At 39.9% G+C, this 20624-nt stretch overlaps 1 protein-coding gene across 7 annotated transcripts in view; it reads right to left on the reverse strand.

The window, feature by feature from the left end:
* The window catches only part of pign (phosphatidylinositol glycan anchor biosynthesis, class N), a 160711-nt gene that overhangs the window by 55676 nt on the left and 84411 nt on the right, over positions 1-20624 (reverse strand). For 5 of the 7 annotated variants that reach the window (XM_072560350.1, XM_072560349.1, XM_072560346.1 and 2 more), the window contains 7 exons: positions 18426-18528; positions 16351-16440; positions 11289-11344; positions 10866-10941; positions 5103-5176; positions 4946-4988; positions 2675-2727 (listed from right to left, as the gene is read on the reverse strand). In XM_072560350.1, coding sequence (XP_072416451.1) covers positions 2675-2727; positions 4946-4988; positions 5103-5176; positions 10866-10941; positions 11289-11344; positions 16351-16440; positions 18426-18528 — 495 coding nt within the window. Of the gene's footprint in view, positions 1-2674; positions 2728-3215; positions 3316-4945; positions 4989-5102; positions 5177-5217; positions 5242-10865; positions 10942-11288; positions 11345-16350; positions 16441-18425; positions 18529-20624 lie in introns of those variants that run through there. The other 2 variants (XR_011954995.1, XM_072560351.1) reach the window with 2 other exon arrangements.

Genomic DNA, 20624 nt, shown 5'->3' on the forward strand with positions numbered 1-20624 from the left:
CACATTTGTATAGTACCAAAAAATGTCCAATAGTCAGTCATAGAAGAATATATGCAATATATATTTCACACCAAAATTGTAAAAAGCAGAAATGGAATAAATGTTGATACTGGACAATTTTGAATCAGGTGTTTCAGAAATGAAATCTGGAAGAGATGAATAACAAGAAACTGATTCAATGCACTCTCCCCCCCACCTACCCCCACCCCAATACAATAGCCAAAATCAATATCATACCAAATTTTCCCGAATAAAATCTAATAAACACTTCTGCGTTGTATTTTAATTGAATATATCAAAAACATTATAGAAATTGTTAAACACGCTGACTCTTAATCCAGCTACCAAAAACGCACATTTATTGGTGTCTCCAAGTTGGGGTGTGGTAATAACAGCGTTTGCAAAGCTAAGTAGGCTTGATTACTCTATTCCTCTCTATTCTTCTGTAAGATGCTTCTTAAAGCTCACCACTTTGGTCATTTATTGAGTCATCTGTCCCGATATTGCCTTACGTGACTCAGTGACAAATCCTGTTTGAAACATATTCCTTTGAAGCACTTTGCAATATTTTATTATGTTGAAAGGTGCTACATAAACACAAGTTACTGTTGCCTCAACCTCTCTAATTCTCCAAAATTGGAGCCATACAACTGATAATAATTACATAGCTTCAGATTAGCAACAGTGGAAAGTGATAGTGGGCTTTGGTGGAGTAGGTTTATAATTTGGGAGAAGATTTGTAGCTTGGGTGCTCGTTGTTGTGGTTCTGTTCGCCGAGCTGGGAATTTGTCTTGCAAACGTTTCGTCCCCTGTCTAGGTGACATCCTCAGTGCTTGGGAGCCTCCTGTGAAGCGCTTCTGTGCTGTTTCCTCCGGCATTTATAGTGACCTGTCTCTGCCGCAACAACCGGAAGCTGCAGAGACAGGCCACTATAAATGCCGGAGGAAACAGCACAGAAGCGCTTCACAGGAGGCTCCCAAGCACTGAGGATGTCACCAAGACAGGGGACGAAACGTTTGCAAGACAAATTCCCAGCTCGGCGAACTGAACCACAACAACAGAGTAGGTTTAAATCAGAGACAGAGGCAAATGCAAAAGGAGGGAGTTAGATCAGGAGTATGGAGCAAGGGATGAGGACGAGTTGCATTGTTTCAACCACAGACTGTTACTTTTCGTGACTAATTAAATCCTTGTGATTGAAGTGTTACTGTGCTAGCTGGATGTATCAACACCATAGCTCCAAGGTAGATAAAGGGCCACAACTCAAGTGAAGGGTTTAATTAAGTGGGAAATTCTAAAAACAGAAACTGAAAATCTCTCATTAATTCAGATGAGTAAAATGCTTTGAGCAATGACTGAAATTTGCAAATATTGCGACAAAGCCGAGGCTCTGGGATATCGTAAACTGGGAAAACAATAAAAAGGTTGCATTTAGTCAATTGAATGAATGCTTTCATTTAAAATGTTAAGGACTTTTGATGCTTTCTGTATGATCTAAACTGATTATGGGGATAAGACGAAAAGTAGAGTGAGGGATCATCAGGTTAACAATGAGCTTGTTGAATAGCAGATCAGATGGGCCAAATAGCCTACTTCTGCTCTTATGTTTCCTGATCTTATAAAATCATAAAACATAGGAACAGGAGTAGCCTATTCAGCCCTCAAGCCTGCTCCATCATTCAATAAGATCAGTTGCATCACAGGTAGACAGAATGTGAAAGAAGGTTAAAAATCACACAACACCAGGTTATAGTCCAACAGGTTTAATTGGAAGCACACTAGCTTTCGGAGCGACGCTCCCTCATCAGGTCGAAAGCTAGTGTGCTTCCAATTCAACCTGTTGGACTATAACCTGCTGTTATGTGCTTTTTAAACTTTGTACATAACAGTCCAATACCGGCATCTCCAAATTGTGAAAGAAGGTGTTCAGCACGCTTGCCTTCATTGCTCAGACCACTGAGTCGAGAAATTGGGACATCAAGTTATGGCTGTAGTGAACAAAAATGTCAATCCATTCTTCTTCAGTACTACTGATCTGACTCCATTTACACCAATGTATTGTCAGCAATTAATATAGGCTTGGTTACAACTCATGTTGCAGCATGCTAAATATCACTAACCAGGCTTTGACAGATGAAACTGACTACTGTGAAGTTAAATTCTCAGCATTGCAGAGTTTTTTCCAATGCTTACATTACTAAAATAGAATACTGTGGTGGCAAGTGGTGTAGATGAAAACTAAGGGAGGTGAAATTAAGTTTCAGTATGAAGGATTTGACAATATGCTTTCACAAAACAGTTTTGTCTTAACATGTGTGTGCAAGTACATATTAAGTTATATACATTTCACATGTACATATTTACATATGTCGACAAATATACATATTAATGTACATGAATAAGTATGTACACAATGAATAAAACCATCAAAAAAACCTCAAAACCAATACAAAAAGACGAATTATGAGGAGAACGCCACTCAGCACCTTGAGCCTATTCCACAATTCAACTACAGCATACTTGATTGATTACTTCATATTCTCACCCTGATAATCTTTCACTCATTTAATTGTCAAGAATTTATTTATCGCTATCTTAAAAATAATTCTATGGCTCCATTTCCACCACCCTTTGAGGAAGAAGATATAAGGATAAATACAGAAGACTTAAATACCTTGTTCCAATATCCAGCCAGCTTCCATAGTCTTTAACCAGGAAGAAGAAATGCTGTGATAATAAATTTGTAAATTAACACCACCGTCATTCATTGTAAAAAAGTAATCAACATTCTTTTTCATTAACTGAAAAGAATATTGCCTTTATTAGATTCTTGCCTTTAAAAGTTAAGAAAACAGTAGCCTGGATTTCCTGGACAGCTTTGTTCAGGTACATGAGCAATCAAGGGTACAAATCAATTGCAGAATTTTGAGCATGGGTGTGTTACAGCACATGTTGACTGTCCATCAATCTCTCTGCCTTTGACACTGGCCTAGCCTCAACCCATGTTCAGAATTGCAAAAAAACAAAAAATGCTGGAATTCACAAAGGGTCAGGCAGCATCCATGGAAAGAGAGCAAGCTAATGTTTTGAATCTAAATGACTCTTCATCAGAGCTGATGTGAAGTGTGAAGAATTGTATACTGTGCACAGTTGTGAAGCAAGGTCAGGTTAGGTGTGAAATTTTTGCTTTTTTTTCTCTACAGATGCTGACATACTTGCTTTCTTCTTCTAGCACTTTTTTTTAAATCTTGGGATATCCAGCATTCACAGATTTTTCAGTTGTTGTATCTGTTGTTTGCTGTTTGCTCAGACGTCCTGCAAATTACAACCAAATTTTCAGGTGTAACTGGAAACAAAATCACTTTATCATTTTTACTTTTTGTTAGGCTTGAGTTTTTTGTTAAAAAAAAAAGCAATCTTCACTGAGATCAGCTCTCTGTTTCAGTGAAAACATTTTCATGGCATCAATACAAACCAAGTTATAAAGTGAAAATCTTCCACAAATGCTGGATTTTCAATGTGTTGTGTCTTAGAGTCCTAGAGATGTACAGCATGGAAAAAACACCCTATGGTCCAACCCGTCCATGCCGACCAGATATCCCAACCCAATCTCGTCCCACCTGCCAGCACACGGCCCATATCCCTCGAAACACTTCCTATTCATATACCCATCCAAATGCCTCTTAAATGTTGCAATTGAACTAGCCTCCACCACTTCCTCTGGCAGCTCATTCCATACCCGTACCACCCTCTGTGTGAAAACGTTGTCCCTTAGGTCTCTTTTATATCTTTCCCTTCTCACCCTAAACCTATGCCCTCTAGTTCTGGACTCCTCGACCCCAGCAAAAAGACTTTGTCTATTTACCCTATCCCTGCCCCTCATAATTTTGTAAACCTCTATAAACCTCTGTAAACCTCTGTAAACCTCCAATGCTCCAGGGAAAACAGCCCCAGCCTGTTCAGCCTCTCCCGATAGCTCAAATCCTCCAACCCTGGCAACATCCTTGTAAATCTTTTCTGATCCCTTTCAAGTTTCGCAACATCATTCTGATAGGAAGGAGACCAGAATTGCACGCAGTATTCCAACAGTGGCCTAACCAATGTCCTGTACAGCTGCAACATGACCTCCCAACTTCTGTACTCAATACTCTGACCAATAAAGGAAAGCATACAAAACGCCTTCTTCACTATCCTATCTACCTGTGACTCCACTTTCAAGGAGCTATGAACCTGCACTCCACGGTCTCTTTGTTTAGCAACACTCCCTAGGACTTTACTATTAAGTGTATAAGTCCTGCTAAGATTTGCTTTCCCAAAATGCAGCACCTCGCATTTATCTGAATTAAACTCCTTCTGCCACTCCTCAGCCCATTGGCCCATCTGGTCAAGATCCTGTTGTAATCTGAGGTAAACCTCTTCACTGTCCACTACACCTCCAATTTTGGTGTCATCTGCAAACTTACTAACTGTACCTCTTATGCTCGCATCCTTTATGTAAATGACAAAAAGTAGAGGACCCAGCACCGATCCTTGTGGGACTCCACTGGTCATAGGCCTCCAGTTTGAAAAACAACCTTCCACCACCACCCTCTGTCTTCCACCTTTGAAGAATGTTGAATTGGTACTCAATGAAGACATTTACAGTCTGAGTTCATGCTTTTCTTGTGCCTTGATTGTTAACACTGATTTCCACCTATTTCACACATATTTTCATTCATTTTGTAGTGAACTAAACTGTAATTTTATATCAGGAGAATTAGCTTGGGATTGGGCACACAACTTTTAGGTCCAATGTATTTGAAAGTTGTCCATGCAGTAAAACGTCCAGCCCTTATCGCACCCCAGCCCAACTAGTAGTGGAGCAGCACTGCACAGATTTTCACTCCTGATATGTAGTGACATAACCTCAACCTTCAAGTAAATTAAAGTATCATCAATGACTCACCAAAGCCATGATGTCTGAGATGACGAGCACAATGAGAAATAAACTATTGGAAAAGAAAATGAGAAAATGTCTTAAAGAAAAGTTCAGTGATAACATATAGCCTTGACATTCCAACAAGTATCTAAAACTTGGAGAAGATAATTTTAATTTGGCGTACCTGTTTGAGGGCAAATGAGTTGAAACTTGAATACTTTCGAATGCACACATCACGATAACAAAAGGTATTAGTATCTGCAAAACCATTAGACATTGTGTTTGGTTCACGTTCTATACCATAGTGGAAACCTTCAAGGTAACTAACAGATGAATTACAAAACTTTAGGTTTTTCTTCAAATTATACCAAATGAGTAAATCAACCTAAAGACTTTATGCAACAGCAACACCAAGGTTTCGTTCCTTTATTCTTTCATGGGATATCAACATCACTAGCAAGACCACCATTTGTTACCCATCTCTAGTTATCCATGAACTGAGTGACTTGCTGGGACATTTCAGAGAGAGAAAGTGAGTACTGCAGATGCTGAAGATTAGAGTCAAGAGTGTGGTACTGGAAAGGCACAGCAGGTCAGGCAGCATCTGAGGAGCAGGAAAATCAATGTTTCAGGCAAAAGCCCTTCATCAGGGATCAGCTGAGACATTTCAGAGGCCAGTTAAGAGGAACCACATTGCTGTGGGTCTAGAGGCACATGTAGGTCAGCTTGGATAAGGATGGCAAATTTCCTTCCCAAAGGGCATTAGTGAACCAGATGGTTTTTAGAACAATCAATGATGGTTCCATGGTCACCATTACAGAGGCAAGCTTTCAATTCCAGACTGAGAAAGCAAATTTAAATCTCACCAGCTGGTGGGAATTGAACCAGTGCCCTCAAAGCACTAGCCTTGGCCTCTAGATTACTCATCCAGTGACATTACCACTCATAAAGCTGCTCTTTTCTGCATTATCAGATAGTGTCATATTGCCACATTCACAGCATTATTAGCAGTCACTGAAGAGTAATAGTACCATAGAAATAATAGCAGGTAACCAACAGAATTTGCAGTTTTGTTATTAGATGGCAGAAAACTCAATATAAGAAGAGGACAATCTTTCATATTGACAACAGGAAAGTTTTGTTTGATTATCAACTTTGTCATTCATGAGTCAATGTCAACACCACACTGAGATATAATAGGTCCTTTACAGGTCCTCGGTGTTTTGTTTGCATCAAGTCAAAGTAATAGGATTGGACTAGCAACCAGTTTTATCTAATGTGCCCTTCCTGCCTTCAGAAAGTGCTGGGGGTGTGTATATAAGTTTCCTCAGAACCCCAAGCAAAAAATCTATATTGGAATTCCACTGTAGTTGTAAGGGGTTCTACCATTATCTTTCAGATAAGATATTAAATCAAGACCCTTTCTGCCCTCTCAGCAAATGTAGAAGATATCATAACACCATTCAACCAATTGTAGGGGAGCTCTTGCTGGTGTGCTGGCCTATACTTATTCTTTAACTAACACTGCTAAAACAGATTACTGATCAGAAGCACATTGCTGTTTGTGGGAGTTTGCTGTCTGAAGGCATGTTTCCTATGTTACAACTATATTACATCACAAAATTAACAATAATCAAAATTATTTCATGAGGTGTAAAAGTACTCTGACTTATGAAAGATGCCATATAAAGCAAGAGATTCTTTCTTTATCACAATTTGAAGCAGAAATCAAAGGCAGCAAGCAAACTAAATTATGAGGACATAAAGAATCCATAAAAAGGATTTCAACAGGCTGAATGGGTGGACAAACCTTTGAAGATATGGTATTATATCGGAAAATGTGAACACATTCACTTTGGCACATGAAATACAGAAATATATGTTACTTAAATAGAGCGAAATTGCAAAACTGTGGTAGTGAGGGATCTGGGTGTCCTCATACATGAATCACAAAATGTCAGTATTCATGTACAGTAAAAGCAAATGGAATATTGCCATTTGTTGCAAAAAGAATGAAACGTTGCTACAATTGTACATAGCATTGGTGAGGCAATGAACATGGATCAGTACAGCATAGTATAGCCCTTCAGCCCTTGATGTTGTGCCAGCCTCTATTCTACTCTAAGATCAGACTAACCTACATACCCTTCATTGTACTAGCTTCCATGTGCCTATCCAAGAATCGCATAAATGTCCCTAATGTATCTGACTCTACTACCACTGCCGGCAGTGCATTCCATGCATCCACCACTCTCTGTGTAAAGAACCTACCTCTGGAGGAAGATTATGGGGAGATGTCAATCACTTTAAAATTATGCTCCTTTGAGATAGACATTTCTGCCATGGGAAAAAATCTCTGGCTATCCACCCAATCTATGCCTCTCAACATCCTGTACATCTCTATTAAGTCACCTCTCATCCTCCTTCTCTCCATTGAGAAAGGTCTCAAACTTTCTTCATAAGACATGCCCTCCAGTCCAGGCAGCATCCTGGTAAATTTCTGCTCCCTCTCGAAAGCTTCCACATCTTTCCTATAATGAGGTGACCAGAACTGAACACAATATTCCAAGTGTGATCTGACCAGGACTGTGTATATTTTTGGTCTTCTTATTTATGGAAAGATATAGTTGCATTAGAAGCAGTTCCAAGAAGGCTTACTTTATTGATTCCTGGGATGATGGGGCGATCATATAAAAAAGGAAATATTGGATAAATTGGATCTGCATCCACTGGAAGTCAGAAGAGGAAGATGTCATATGACTGAAATATCTAAGATCCTGAGGAGACGTCACAGGGTGAATGCTAAGAAGTTTCCTCTTATAGGAGAGACTAGAAATAAGGGGCATAAAATTATCAGATCTCCCATTTAAGATAGAGATGAGTTTTTTTTTTACTTGTGGAGGCAATTGGCCATTGGAATTCTCTACTCCTGAGAGCAGGGAAGGCTGGGACATTGAACATAATCAAGGCTGTGTTAATAGATTCTCGACTGACAAGGGAGTCAAAAGTATTGGTGGTAGACAGCAAAGTGGAGCTTAGATCACAATCAAGTCAGTCATAGTCTTCTCAAATAGCAGAGCAGATTTGAGAGGCCAAATGGTCTATGCCTTCTCCTACTTCATATGTAGCGATGGGAATATTCTTAGTTATTGACAAAGGATAATGATATTATACAGTTAGCACAGAATTTGAAACCTAGCAACAACCAAACTATCTTCCTTTGTGCAAAAGGCTGCCTGGCATTTAGAACTTTCTAGTTAGAACAGATTTTTAAAGCCCAAAAAAAGGGGAATGAACATCATAAATGAAAGATGTACCTGCTGTGTCGATTTAGATTAAAAAACAATGTAGTGACGCCTTGTGCAGGCACTGGGTTTGAACATGGATATTAGGGGGTACAAGACCAGTATCTAACGACCAAGCCACCTAAATCTCTGGAAAGCAAAATGTAACCAATAAAAGATACCTCAGTGATTTTGTAGTCAATTCAATATTTATTTGAGAATCTTCCCACTGTAAAAGGATAATAATCATGCACAAAATAAATAATGAAATTACTACTTGTTTTAGTATTGATTCTTCATATCTGTGGGAGTAATTGATGAAACAAAAGGTGAGCATTTTTTCAAAGGAAATCTTGAATCACTGAAGCTGTGCTGTCCTGAGCAATTAGTGATAAACCCTGGAGTCCTGACACAGAAACTGAACCACTCTCTGGATTTGAGAGATGAAATCAGTGACAGATTTGATCACTGACAGTACATTGCTTGCTGCTGATGGACACTGACTGAGTCACCAGTTCCTAAGGGGCAGCTCAGCTGTTTGAGCAAAAGTGAAAATGTTGATTGTCAACAGCTTAATTCAAAAGCAAAAACGTATCTAAAATAGAGTAATGAATAGCCAGAAAACTTTAAGAAAACGTAAAATCTCCCATAAATGCACATCATTTCCATGAGGAATTACAAGGCATATTGCACAAATGCTCTACTTATCAAAAAACCAGTAAATTACAATAAAAAAAGAAGCTCCAACTGAAGTATTTAAAAATACCACTGATGACTAAACTTTGAATGAACTCAGCACAGCACTGAACAGCACAACTCATGCTAGACAGTCCCCAAATTCTAACATTAGTAAATTGCCAGCTCTTAACTTTATTTATAAATATTAAGTGATCACGGTTAAGTATTAATTTGTATATGATTCTGAAGGACTTCATGTTCCTATTACATTAAGCTTCACCCAATTTGGGTGCATAGAGTTGAGTTCTACATCCACCTTTGTGGGGAACAGATGTATTCTGTACAGTTCCCGAGAGTCCTCAGTAATTATGCCTGACTGGTAATGTAAACTGTACCAATTGCCATCATACAATAAACTACTTAGTGATGTAAAATTAAATCTATTTCTGCTTAGACTCTTCAGTAGTCTATGCTGTACCACTGAAAATTATACAGGTCCAAGACTCAGCACAGAAGTGGCAGCAAAAATGCAGATTCGAGTATCGCTTGCCAACAGCAGTGTTAACTAATATTATGACTCTGGGGTTGGATTTATGTGAAGGCTCTGCCACTCATTCATACAGATTTAATGAAGAGCTGCAAAAATTATGCATTTAAGCCTGGAAATTAAGGAAAATGATCTAGTAAGGATATGTAAAATAATCAATTTTCTAAAAATATTACTTTCAGAATATGGGTAAAGCTGGTGAGGCAAGCGTTGATTGTATATTCCTAATGGCCGATGAGAATGCAGTGGCACGTTGACTTCTCCGGTACAACTGCACGGCTTCCTGGGCCATTTCAGAGGATAACACAGGATCAAACACGCTGAGTCGGACCAGTTAAATTGCCATCAAAATCGTTGAACCCAGGGTGTTTTTATAACAATTCAGTAGTTTCATGGTTATTTCTTTGCATTATTATTGTTATTATTAATTAATACTATTACTGACATAAGCTTTTTATTCAAGATTTATTTAATTGAATCTAAATTATCCAGTTGCGCGGTGGGATTTGAACTCATTGCCCCCACAGACTATTATTCAGAACTTCTAGATTACCGTCCATAACATAACCAATGTGTGTGATACCACAGAATGTGTATTTCTCTAGAATCCCTAAAGTGTGGAAACAGGCCAATCGTCACAATGAGTCTACACCAACCCTCCAAACAGCATCCTACTCAGTCTGACCCCTCTACATGTCCCTGTAACTCTACATATCCCATGGTTAACACACCTAACCTACACATGCTGAAAACAATGGTAATTTAGCTTGGCCAATTCACCTAACTTTCACATCTTTAGACCATGGGCATAAATCAGAGCACCCAGTGGGACCTATGCAGACACGGGGAAAACATGCAAACTCCACAGACACAGTCGCCCTATAGTACAGAAGGGTCTAATCCAGAATATCACCTTAAACCTAAGTATGACAGGAAGAAACTGGCTCAAAAGTAGAAACAGTAGACCAGTGTAGACCAGTTCCTCTTCTGTAATTCCAAACCCCCAATGTTAAGAGAAAATGTGGACTTCAGATAGAGCAAAGATAATATCTGGAAGTTCTTTTCATGCATGAAGCTTTGAACATATAAAATGAACTCCCAGCAGATGGGATAACCTCAGAATAAACTCAGAAACAAGTGGATGCTACAATGGGTGGGATTGGAGGGCATTTCTGGTTGAATGAAGGAAATAGGCTAAATGAATGACCTTATCTGGAATTATCTTGTCAGGATAAGAAAGTGAGCATGATCATGAAGACAGAAGTTTTCTACACATTAGGCTGCACATACTGACCTTTCACATCATACACATTAGGCTGCATATACAGACTTTCCGCATCATATACATTAAGCTGTATATTCTGACTTTCCACAGCATATACATTAGGTTGCATATATTGACCTCCCACATCATATACATTAGGCTGTATATACTGACCTTCCACATCATTAATGCTCCCATTACGAAAGGATTAAAGACAGTCAAGAAGCAGTAAACTGACGCAGGATCAAAACTGGAATGAGATAACAATGAGTAAAGTAGTTGTCGATTATGTATTTATTTGCAAATTGGTTTTTCTGCTCGTTAAAGTACACCTTCCAGAAAATGCTGAGGAAGACTTTTAAACAGAATCTGCTTTTCATATGAGTGCAATCATTTCTTCAAATAATCTAAAACCATACTCTGAATATTTAATGCTAAATCAGAAGGACAGAATGCGTGCAATCATGTGAATCAAGAAAATTCAATGCAAGCCTACGATGATTGTAATCTATAAGATTTCAAACACTTCTTTTCTTTGCATAAGGCAGGGACTATCTGCAACAGTTAACATAGGTAGTATTAAACTACTCTTCTTACCTGTTGATAGAAGCTATATTTCCAGTTCCAAAGAAAGCGGTCACAATTAAGAAAATCTTAAATTTCCAAGATAAGAAAAGTCAAGACTTCAAAAATATAAATCAATTTGAAGCAATGCACATTGGACTGAATTACACAACACCTTAGTTGGCTACTAGCCTAAGAATTGTACTTTTTTTACTCATTCATGGGATTTGGATATCACTAGCTAGATCAGCATTTATAGCCAAGAAGCACATTAATCTGTCCAGTCCAGTGACATTACCATAATTAACATTATCACCTCCCCTTATTTTTATACAAAATACTGCAAATCAATCAATGATATATTTCAAAATCTTGATATATTTCAATGCACATTGGAGTTCAAATTGAAGTGGTTCAAAACGGGAAAGTCAACAAGTGACTTCCATTATGGTTCAATGAAGTGTCTGCATTACCTAAATCAAATGAAATGTTTTGATTTGACAAACATTTTCATAACCCAATTTTAAGAGTAGATCCAGGATATAAAATTCTTCAACTCATCAATACTGAGAAAAACACTAGAGTCTATGATAAGCCATAGCTATTAATTTAACCTGGGGCAGTGTTTGTAGAGGAGTAAGATGGCATTATTTTCTGGGTCTGTAGATTGTGAAGGAGCAAAAATGGCCTTTACAGTGATATGTACTTCTTGTCAGATGTGGGAGTTTAAAGAGAGTTTAAGGATTACTGCGGATTATATCTGCCATAAATGCTGTTGGATGTGAATCTTATCTAATCGAGTGGATCGGTTGGAGAGACAGATAGAAGTGATGAGGCATTTGCAACAGCAACTGTGTGCAATGGATGGCAGTTATAGGAAGGGGGGAAAGTCTCAGATACAGTCACATAGATGGGTTAACTCCAGGAAGGGTAAGAGAGGTAGGCAGCTAGTGCAGGATTCTTTTGTGGATATATCCATTTCAAACAGGTATGCTGTTTTGGAAAATGTAGGGGGTGATGGATTCTCAGGGGAACATAACACGAACAGCCAAGTTTCTGGTATTGAGACTGGCTCGAAAGCAACGAGGGGTACGTCGGGTTCCAAGAGATCAATTGTGTTAGGGGATTCTGTAGTCAGAGGTACAGAGAGAAGATTCTGTGGCCAGCAGAGAAAAAGCAGAATGGTATGTTGTTTCCCTGGTGCCAGGGTCAAGGATGTCTCAGAGAAGGTACAGAGTGTTCTCACAGGGGAGAAGGGCCAGCAAGAGGTCATTATCCACATTGGAACCAACGACATAGGAAGGGAAAAGGTTGAGATTCTGAAGCGAGTTTACAGAGAGTTAGGCAGAAATTTAAAAAGGAGGTCCTCAAGGGTAGTAATATCTGGATTACTATCAGTGCTACAAGCTAGTGAGGGCAGGAATAGGAGGATAGAGCAGATGAATGCATGGCTGAGGAGCTGGTGTATGGGAGAAGGATTCACATTTTTGGATCATTAGAATCTATTTTGGGGTAGAAGTGACCTGTACAAGAAGGACGGATTGCACCTAAATTGGAAGGGGACTAATATACTGGCAGGGAGATTTGCTAGAACTGCTTGGGAGGATTTAAACTCGTAAGGTGGGGGGGTGGGACCCAGGGAGATAGTGAGGAAAGAGATTGATCTGAGACGGGTACAGCTGAGAACAGAAGTGAGTCAAACAGTCAGGAACAAGGTAGAACTAATAAATTAAACTGCATTTATTTCAATGCAAGGGCCTAACAGGGAAGGCAGATGAACTCAGGGTATGGTTAGGAACATGAGACTGGGATATTGTAGCAATTACGGAAACATGGCTCAGGGATGGGCAGGACTGGCAGCTTAATGTTCCAGGATACAAATGCTACAAGAAGGATAGAAAGGGAGGCAAGAGAGGAGGGGGAGTGGCATTTTTGAAAAGGGATAGCATTACAGCTGTGCTGAGGGAGGAAATTCCCAGAAATACATCCAGGGAAGTTATTTGGGTGGAACTGAGAAATAAGAAAGGGATGATCACCTTATTGGGATGGTATTATAGACCCCCCCCTAATAGTCAGAGGGAAATTGAGAAACAAACTTAGACGGAGATCTCAGTTATCTGTAAGAATAATAGGGTAGTTATGGTAGGGGATTTTAACTTTCCAAACATCGACTGGGACTGCCGTAGTGTTAAAGGTTTAGATGGAAAGGAATTTGTTAAGTGTGTACAAGACAACTTTCTGATTCAGTATGTGGATGTACCTACTAGAGAAGCTGCAAAACCTGACCTACTCTTTGGAAATAAGGCAGGGCAGGTGACTGAAGTGTCAGTGGGGGAGCACTTTGGCCAGCGACCATAATTCTATTCATTTTAAAATAGTGATGGAAAGGATAGACCAGATCTAAAAGGTGAAGTTCTAAATTGGAGAAAGGCCAATTTTGACGGTATTAGGCAAGAACTTTCAAAAGCTAATTGGAGGCAGATGTTCGCAGGTAAAGGACGACTGGAAAATGGGAAGCCTTCAGAAATGAGATTACAAGAATCCAGAGAAAGTATATTCCTGTCAGAGTGAAAGGGAAGGCTGGGAGGTATCGGGAATGCTGGATGACGAAAGAAATTGAGGGTTTGGTTAAGAAAAAGAAGGAAGCATATATCAGGTATAGACAGGATAGATCAAGTGAATCCTTAGAAGAGTATAAAGGTAGTAGGAGTATACTTAAGAGGGAAATCAGGAGGGCAAAAAGGGGACATGAGATAGCTTTGGCAAATAGAATTAAGGAGAATCCAAAGAGCTTTGACAAATATATTAAGGACAAAAGGGTAACTAGGGAGAGAATAGGGCCCCTCAAAGATCAGCAAGGCGGCCTTTGTGTGGAGCCACAGAAAATGGGGGAGATACTAAATGACTATTTTGCATCAGTATTTACTGTGGAAAAGGATATGGAAGATATAGACTGTAGGGAAATAGATGGTGACATCTTGCAAAATGTCCAGATTACAGAGGAGGAAGTGCTAGATGTCTTGAAATAGTTAAAGGTGGATAAAGCCACAGGACCTGATCAGGTGTACCCAAGACCTCTGTGGGAAGCTAGAGAAGTGATTGCTGGGCCTCTTACTGAGATATTTGTATATCAATAGTCACAGGTGAGGTGCCGGAAGACTGGAGGTTGGCAAACGTGGTGCTGTTTAAGAAGGGTGCTAAAGACAAGCCAGGGAACTATAGACTGGTGAGTCTGACCTCAGTGGTGTGCAAGTTGTTGGAGAGAATACTGAGGGACAGGATGTACATGTATTTGGAAAGACAAAGTCTGATTCGGGATAGTCAACATGGCTTTGTGCATGGGAAATAACGTCTCACAAGCTTGATTGTGTTTTTTGAGGAAGAAACAAAGATGATTGATGAGGGCAGAGCGGTAGATGTGATCTATATGGACTTCAGTAAGGTGTTCGACAAGGTTCCCCATGGGAGACTGATTAGCAAGGTTAGATCTCATGGAATACAGGGAGAACTAGCCATTTGGATATAGAACTGGCTCAAAGGTAGAAGATAGAGGGTGGTGGTGGAGGGTTGTTTTTCAGACTGGAGGCTTGTGACCAGTGGAGTGCCACAAGGATCGTTGCTGGGCCCTCTACTTTTTATCATTGACATAAATGATTTGGATGCGAGCATAAGAGGTACAGTTAGTAAGTTTGCAGATGAGACCAAAATTGGAGGTGTAGTGGACAGCGAAGAAGTTTACCTCAGATTACAACAGGATCTGAACCAGATGGGCCAATAGGCTGAGAAGTGGCAGATAGAGTTTAATTCAGATAAATGCGAGGTGCTGCATTTTGGGAAAGCAAATCTTAGCAGGACTTATACATGTAAAGGTAAGGTCCTCGGGAGTGTTGCTTAACAAAGAGACCTTGGAGTGCAGGTTCATAGCTCCTTGAAAGTGGAGTCACAGGTAGATAGGATAGTGAAGAAGGCGTTTGGTATGCTTTCCCTTATTGGTCAGAGTATTGAGTACAGGAGTTGGGAGGTCATGTTGCAGCTGTACAGGACATTGGTTAGGCCACTGTTGGAATATTGCGTGCAATTCTGGTCTCTTTCCTATCGGAAAGATGTTGTGAAACTTGAAAGGGTTCAGAAAATAATAACAAGGATGTTGCCAGGGTTGGAGGATCTGAGCTAAGGGAGAGGCTGAACAGACCGGGGCTGTTTTCCCTGGAGCATCGGAGGCTGAGGGGTGACCTTATAGAGGTTTACAGAATTGAGGGGCATGGATAGGGTAAATAGGCAAAGTCTTTTCCCTGGGGTTGAGGAGTCCAGAACTAGAAGGCATAAGTTTAGGGTGAGAGGGGAAAGATATAAAAGGGGCAACCTTTTCACACAGAGAGTGGTACGTTTATGGAATGAGCTGCCAGAGGAAGTGGTGGAGGCTGGTACAATTGCAGCATTTGAGAGGCATTTGGATGGGTATATGAATAGGAAGGGTTTGGAGGGATATGGGCCGGGTGCTAGCAGGTGGAACTAGATTGGGTTGGGATATCTGGTCGGCATGGACAGGTTGGACCGAAGGGTCTGTTTCCAGGCTGTACATCTCTATGACTCTATGACGTGATAACAGAACATTTGGAAAGGCTATCGGAATTGGGCAAAGCATACATAGGTTTATGAAAGGCAAATTATGTTTAATAAATTTACTGGAATTTTTTGATGATGTAACTAGTAGAATAGATAAGGAAGAATCAGGGGTATAAAATATTTAGATTTTCAGAAGGCTTTTGATAAGTTCCCTTGCAAGATTAGCGGACAAAGCTAAAGTATATATACTTCTTCCAATAGAATTTGAGCTGCACCTGAAACAACAATCTGGCAGTTCTGCCCTAAATTCAAGCCCCAGCTACAGCCTTTGGAATGTTGGTTGCTTAATATTTTATAATGAGATTGGATTATTGACATTTGTTTTCAAGTTTATAAATTTAATTGGTCAATCTCAGACTTTCAGCTACTTGGTTTCAGAATCGCTCTTAATCTCAGAATCTAGAAACTAACCAGATACAACTACCTTAAAATATACTCACAAACCATAAAATGAAATGCAGAAGGATACAAAGAAATAAGATCGTCTTATGTCATCTAGCTCAAGGTATCGAATTGGTGTTTCATCAGCTCTCTGGGCAAAATCTATCAGGGATAACTCCTGAAATGGAAGGAAACCACAGTCATAGGAGGAATTAGCATGAATGGAACTGTGCATAAGCATTTAACCAGGAGATACTGTACATTAAAAATATCAGAAAAATGCAACAAAATAGAAATTGCTGGAAAAGCTCAACGCATGTGGGGGCATCTGTAAACAGAAATCAGAGTTAACGTTTCGGGTCCTTCCTCATGAATGCTCTGTGCACGCCTCATTCCTTGGACGTTTGGCATAATTCTTGATGAGTGGAGCAGACCACAATATATGAAGTGCAGACGGGTCAAGGCCTTGTACAGTTTTTAGAGTGTCGTGTTACATTTGATTGGTATGGTACAGAAGCATATTTTTGTTTTCTTTCTGTCATAGTGACTTCAGTGTTTGAGCTAGTCTGGTGTCACGCTCAAACAACAGACCCACACAGGAAGGGATGGGAGTGCAAAGTGGAGACAGTGACAGGATGTGCCATCTGACATGTTGTCAAGGTCTGAAAAAGCAATTTTGGGCTTCATCCCCAATTTCATATCCAAAACAACACAACACATCAAATCATGGTGACAGGTTCTGTCATTTAACTACACAATCTTTTGGAATGAATTAGACAAGTGAATTTGCTGCTAAGATTCTTCATAAATTAACAGATACAGATGAGTGATGACTCGTTGTTCAATAATGTCATATCATTAAGTTGAATACATAGACATTTGCAGTACTTTTAGTAACTCTTCTCTGTCCTTTGGCAGTGAATGAGCAGAGATCAACACTGCATTTTGCTTGCCAAAAATGATCTCATAAATACTGGTTTGTTTTACTTTAGAATTGATTTCATATTTAATTTTGAAATTATTTTAGATTCTGTGCCTTATTCTTTTTCTCTGACGGGGTAGATTTTATCAATTGTTGCTCTGGCAAAGAGTTCACTTGACAGAACTGTGATCAGGAATTCGATTGCAGAGGATACCATGAATGAATTTTAATTAGTTGAAAAATCGTGCAGTGAGCCCTCATCTCTCATTTTGAATTCACAACATAGACTTGCATGGCAGTGAGCTTTGTGCAAGGAACACAAAGTTGTTAAATCTATTAATAGATATCATTTCCATGCTTCTGATTGTTAAAGCCCTGGGAATACACAAATGGTCTGTTGCTTGAACTGGTGAATTGAAAGTCGTGTCCATGAATGGAAAGTGTACTTTACTCATGACCCTTTTCTCGATAGTCTTCATTTTTAAAACTTTTTTGTCAGACAACAGCAAGCATGTTTTCATTGCTCTCACGCCTCTAATTCTTATCATCCCAAGCCCTTCTCTTGGGATTATGACTCTTCTGAAGCACTGCCAATACTATTAAAAGTCTGTTCAAAGTTGTACAAGAGTAACTCCCCACATTGTTTCCTCAGCTTCCCTGCAGAGAGAGCATCTGGCCTTCGTTCAGTTCCTCCCCATGGAGAGCAGCAAAGGTCAGGAAATCAGTTCAGTGACAGACTTGAAAATGCATCACATCTCCTCACATATGCCTCATAATTTCTGGTCAGGCTGCAGACTGACTTAGAAAGTGAGAATGAGACAACACAGGGAGGTCCTATCATGTATCCTGCTGTCCCACTGAGTACTGTCAGTTCTGGCACTGATGGTTCTGCAACTGTTGGAGCTCCATTTGTGATGGCTGATTCTCAGTGGGGCTAAGGAAGCATTTAGGAGTGCACTGCTAAGCCAATGTGCTCACTGAACACAAAAAACATTGGCTATCACAGTTAGATCAACAACTGGAAATGTTCATGTTGTGATAACAATATTGTCACAAGATTGTTTAGTGCTAAATACCCTTAATGCTGATTTGTATTTTTGGAACAACACAAATAACTTATTTCACTCCATGGATTTGTTTAGATAATACAATTTTGCTTTTTCAAGGACAAACATGCAATGTGACATTGATTACAATGTTGAGTAAACTACCAATTTCAAAACAATAGGTTTTTTTGTTACCTTTTGGGCAGAAGATGTACTGTGAAACTGGATTGTCTCTTGCTCCAGATTAATCCAAATAAACACCAAGCAGGCCAGTACTAGAGGAAATAAAGCTTCATATCTGAATAAAACACCAAGTTGTTAAAGGCTGAACCATTAAAAGTAATTTTTCAATATTCCACAATATCACACGGTGAAATCTGGGCCAGGTTATTATTTATTTATCTGCAATAAATAAAATAATACTAATTGTTTCAACATCACTTGGCAAGATGCATCTAATATCAAACATGTATGAAGGTGAGTGAACAACTCTGCAGAACGTTTTGATCAAAGGAGTGTTGCATTTTAATTTAGTTACATGTGTATATATGTCACTGGAAATCAGTTTCACAGGCACAGAAATTTCAAAACATGCCATAACTACAAGAAACCCGTTAGGACTGAAGTTCCTCACTGTTCAGCTGAGACAAGTCAAGATGCCAACCCTACAGGAAGGATTGGCCTGAAATTTCCAGGATTTAAACATTAAATTCTGAGACTCTGCTAGGGTGCCTTTTTTTTTAAACTAAAGAACATTTTCTTTCATCAGATAGTCAATTATTAGAGAAGGTGTGGGGCTGTGGTGTGGAAGCACAGGGTGGTGGGGGTGGGAGTGCTGGTGTTCGATTCGGTGGCACACATGGATTCAGAACATCGTGGGAGGAAACCTCCAGAATGTATTTGGAAACCTAGAATTAGCATGAATCTAAAGTGTCTTGTGCCTGATCTAACCTGCACCATTCTGCCTAGGGTTTCTGGACATGAGTTAGTTTAATAAATTTAACACATCTGCAGCTCAGGATGAAAGCCTCTGGTTTGAAATAGTTGAGCAGCCAAAAAAGCTGCAGATGCTGGAATCCAAGGCAGACGAGCAAGAAGCTGGAAGAACACAGCAAGCCAGGCAGCATCAGGAGGTGGAGAAGTCAACGTTTCCTGAAGAAGAGTTATACCCAAAACGTTGGCTTCTCCATGTTCTGATGCTGCCTGGCTTGCTGTGTTCTTCCAACCTCCTACCTGAAATGGAGGAAGGACAGCTAATCACTGCTGTTTTGCATTCATTCTTTCAAAAGACACTAGGAGGTACTTAGGCAGCGTAAAAGGCACAGAGACCCTACATCACAGATTATGCTTCTATTGGCATTCAAACCAACAGTCTTGTGAGTTGGACACAAGAAGCATGTCAGTGTATCTTCCCAGTTCATGCTCTCCCAGTGAATGTATCTGATCACATCTTTCACTTCAATATATTTGCGCAGGCTTATCTTGAAGAAATCTAAACCGCTGGTTCGGTAACATCACAGTAAGCCTTATCCTACTGTTTCAGTACGAAAGTGAAGTGAATGAGAAGTGAAGTGAATCATGCAGGAAGCATATGGAGCTGACAGCCTGGGATTTTCACGAAGTCAGGAGCCTCCATAGAGAAATGAAGATGACAGTTAGGATCCTCTTCTGGAATTCCCAGCTGATTCTGGAATTCCCAATCCCATTCCTGTGGTTTTCAACTTTCGGCAGTGCCTTTAAATGCTGTGGGCTCGTACGGGTCACAAACCCGCATCCTGTACTCACGATCGAACTGGTTCCATTGCAGAGGTAGATTACTCTGCTCCTCTGCAACTTCTGTCAATTTGGATCAGATCAGAGATGGCAGGACTTTTATTTCTCAAAAGGTTCCCTTGCCCCAAAATGTTTGAAGATGTTTTTCCTCATGTCCGCCATGCCAAGCCTGGAATTTTCTTGACTCCTGCTACCCATCTCAAGAATGAAGATTCAGAAGATATGTCTGGTGGCCAGGATTGGATGCTGACATGGTTGTGTTGATGGCGCAGTGCCCAGAGTGCCAACAAGAACAAACATTATTGCCAGTAGCTTCCCCACATTGATGGGAGTGGCTGGGTAAACCCTGGACATGGTGACATGTCGACTGTGCCACTCTTTTCATGAACCCTATGTTTTTAGTCATTGTGGATGCCTATTCAAAGTGGTTGGACATGCCTAGAGTTCATTCTCAAATATGGGGATGATGAATGAAAAGCTGAGAGGAGCTTTTGCAATACATAAATGCCCGTAGGTGTTGGTCACAGACAATGGGTCATCATTTAGCAGCTGGGAATTTGACTATTTCCTAAAGTCAAATGGTTGTTGGCATGTAAGGACAACTCTACACCATCCATTGCC

This window comes from Chiloscyllium punctatum, chromosome 41, assembly GCF_047496795.1.
Source record: "Chiloscyllium punctatum isolate Juve2018m chromosome 41, sChiPun1.3, whole genome shotgun sequence".
NCBI lineage: Eukaryota > Metazoa > Chordata > Chondrichthyes > Orectolobiformes > Hemiscylliidae > Chiloscyllium > Chiloscyllium punctatum.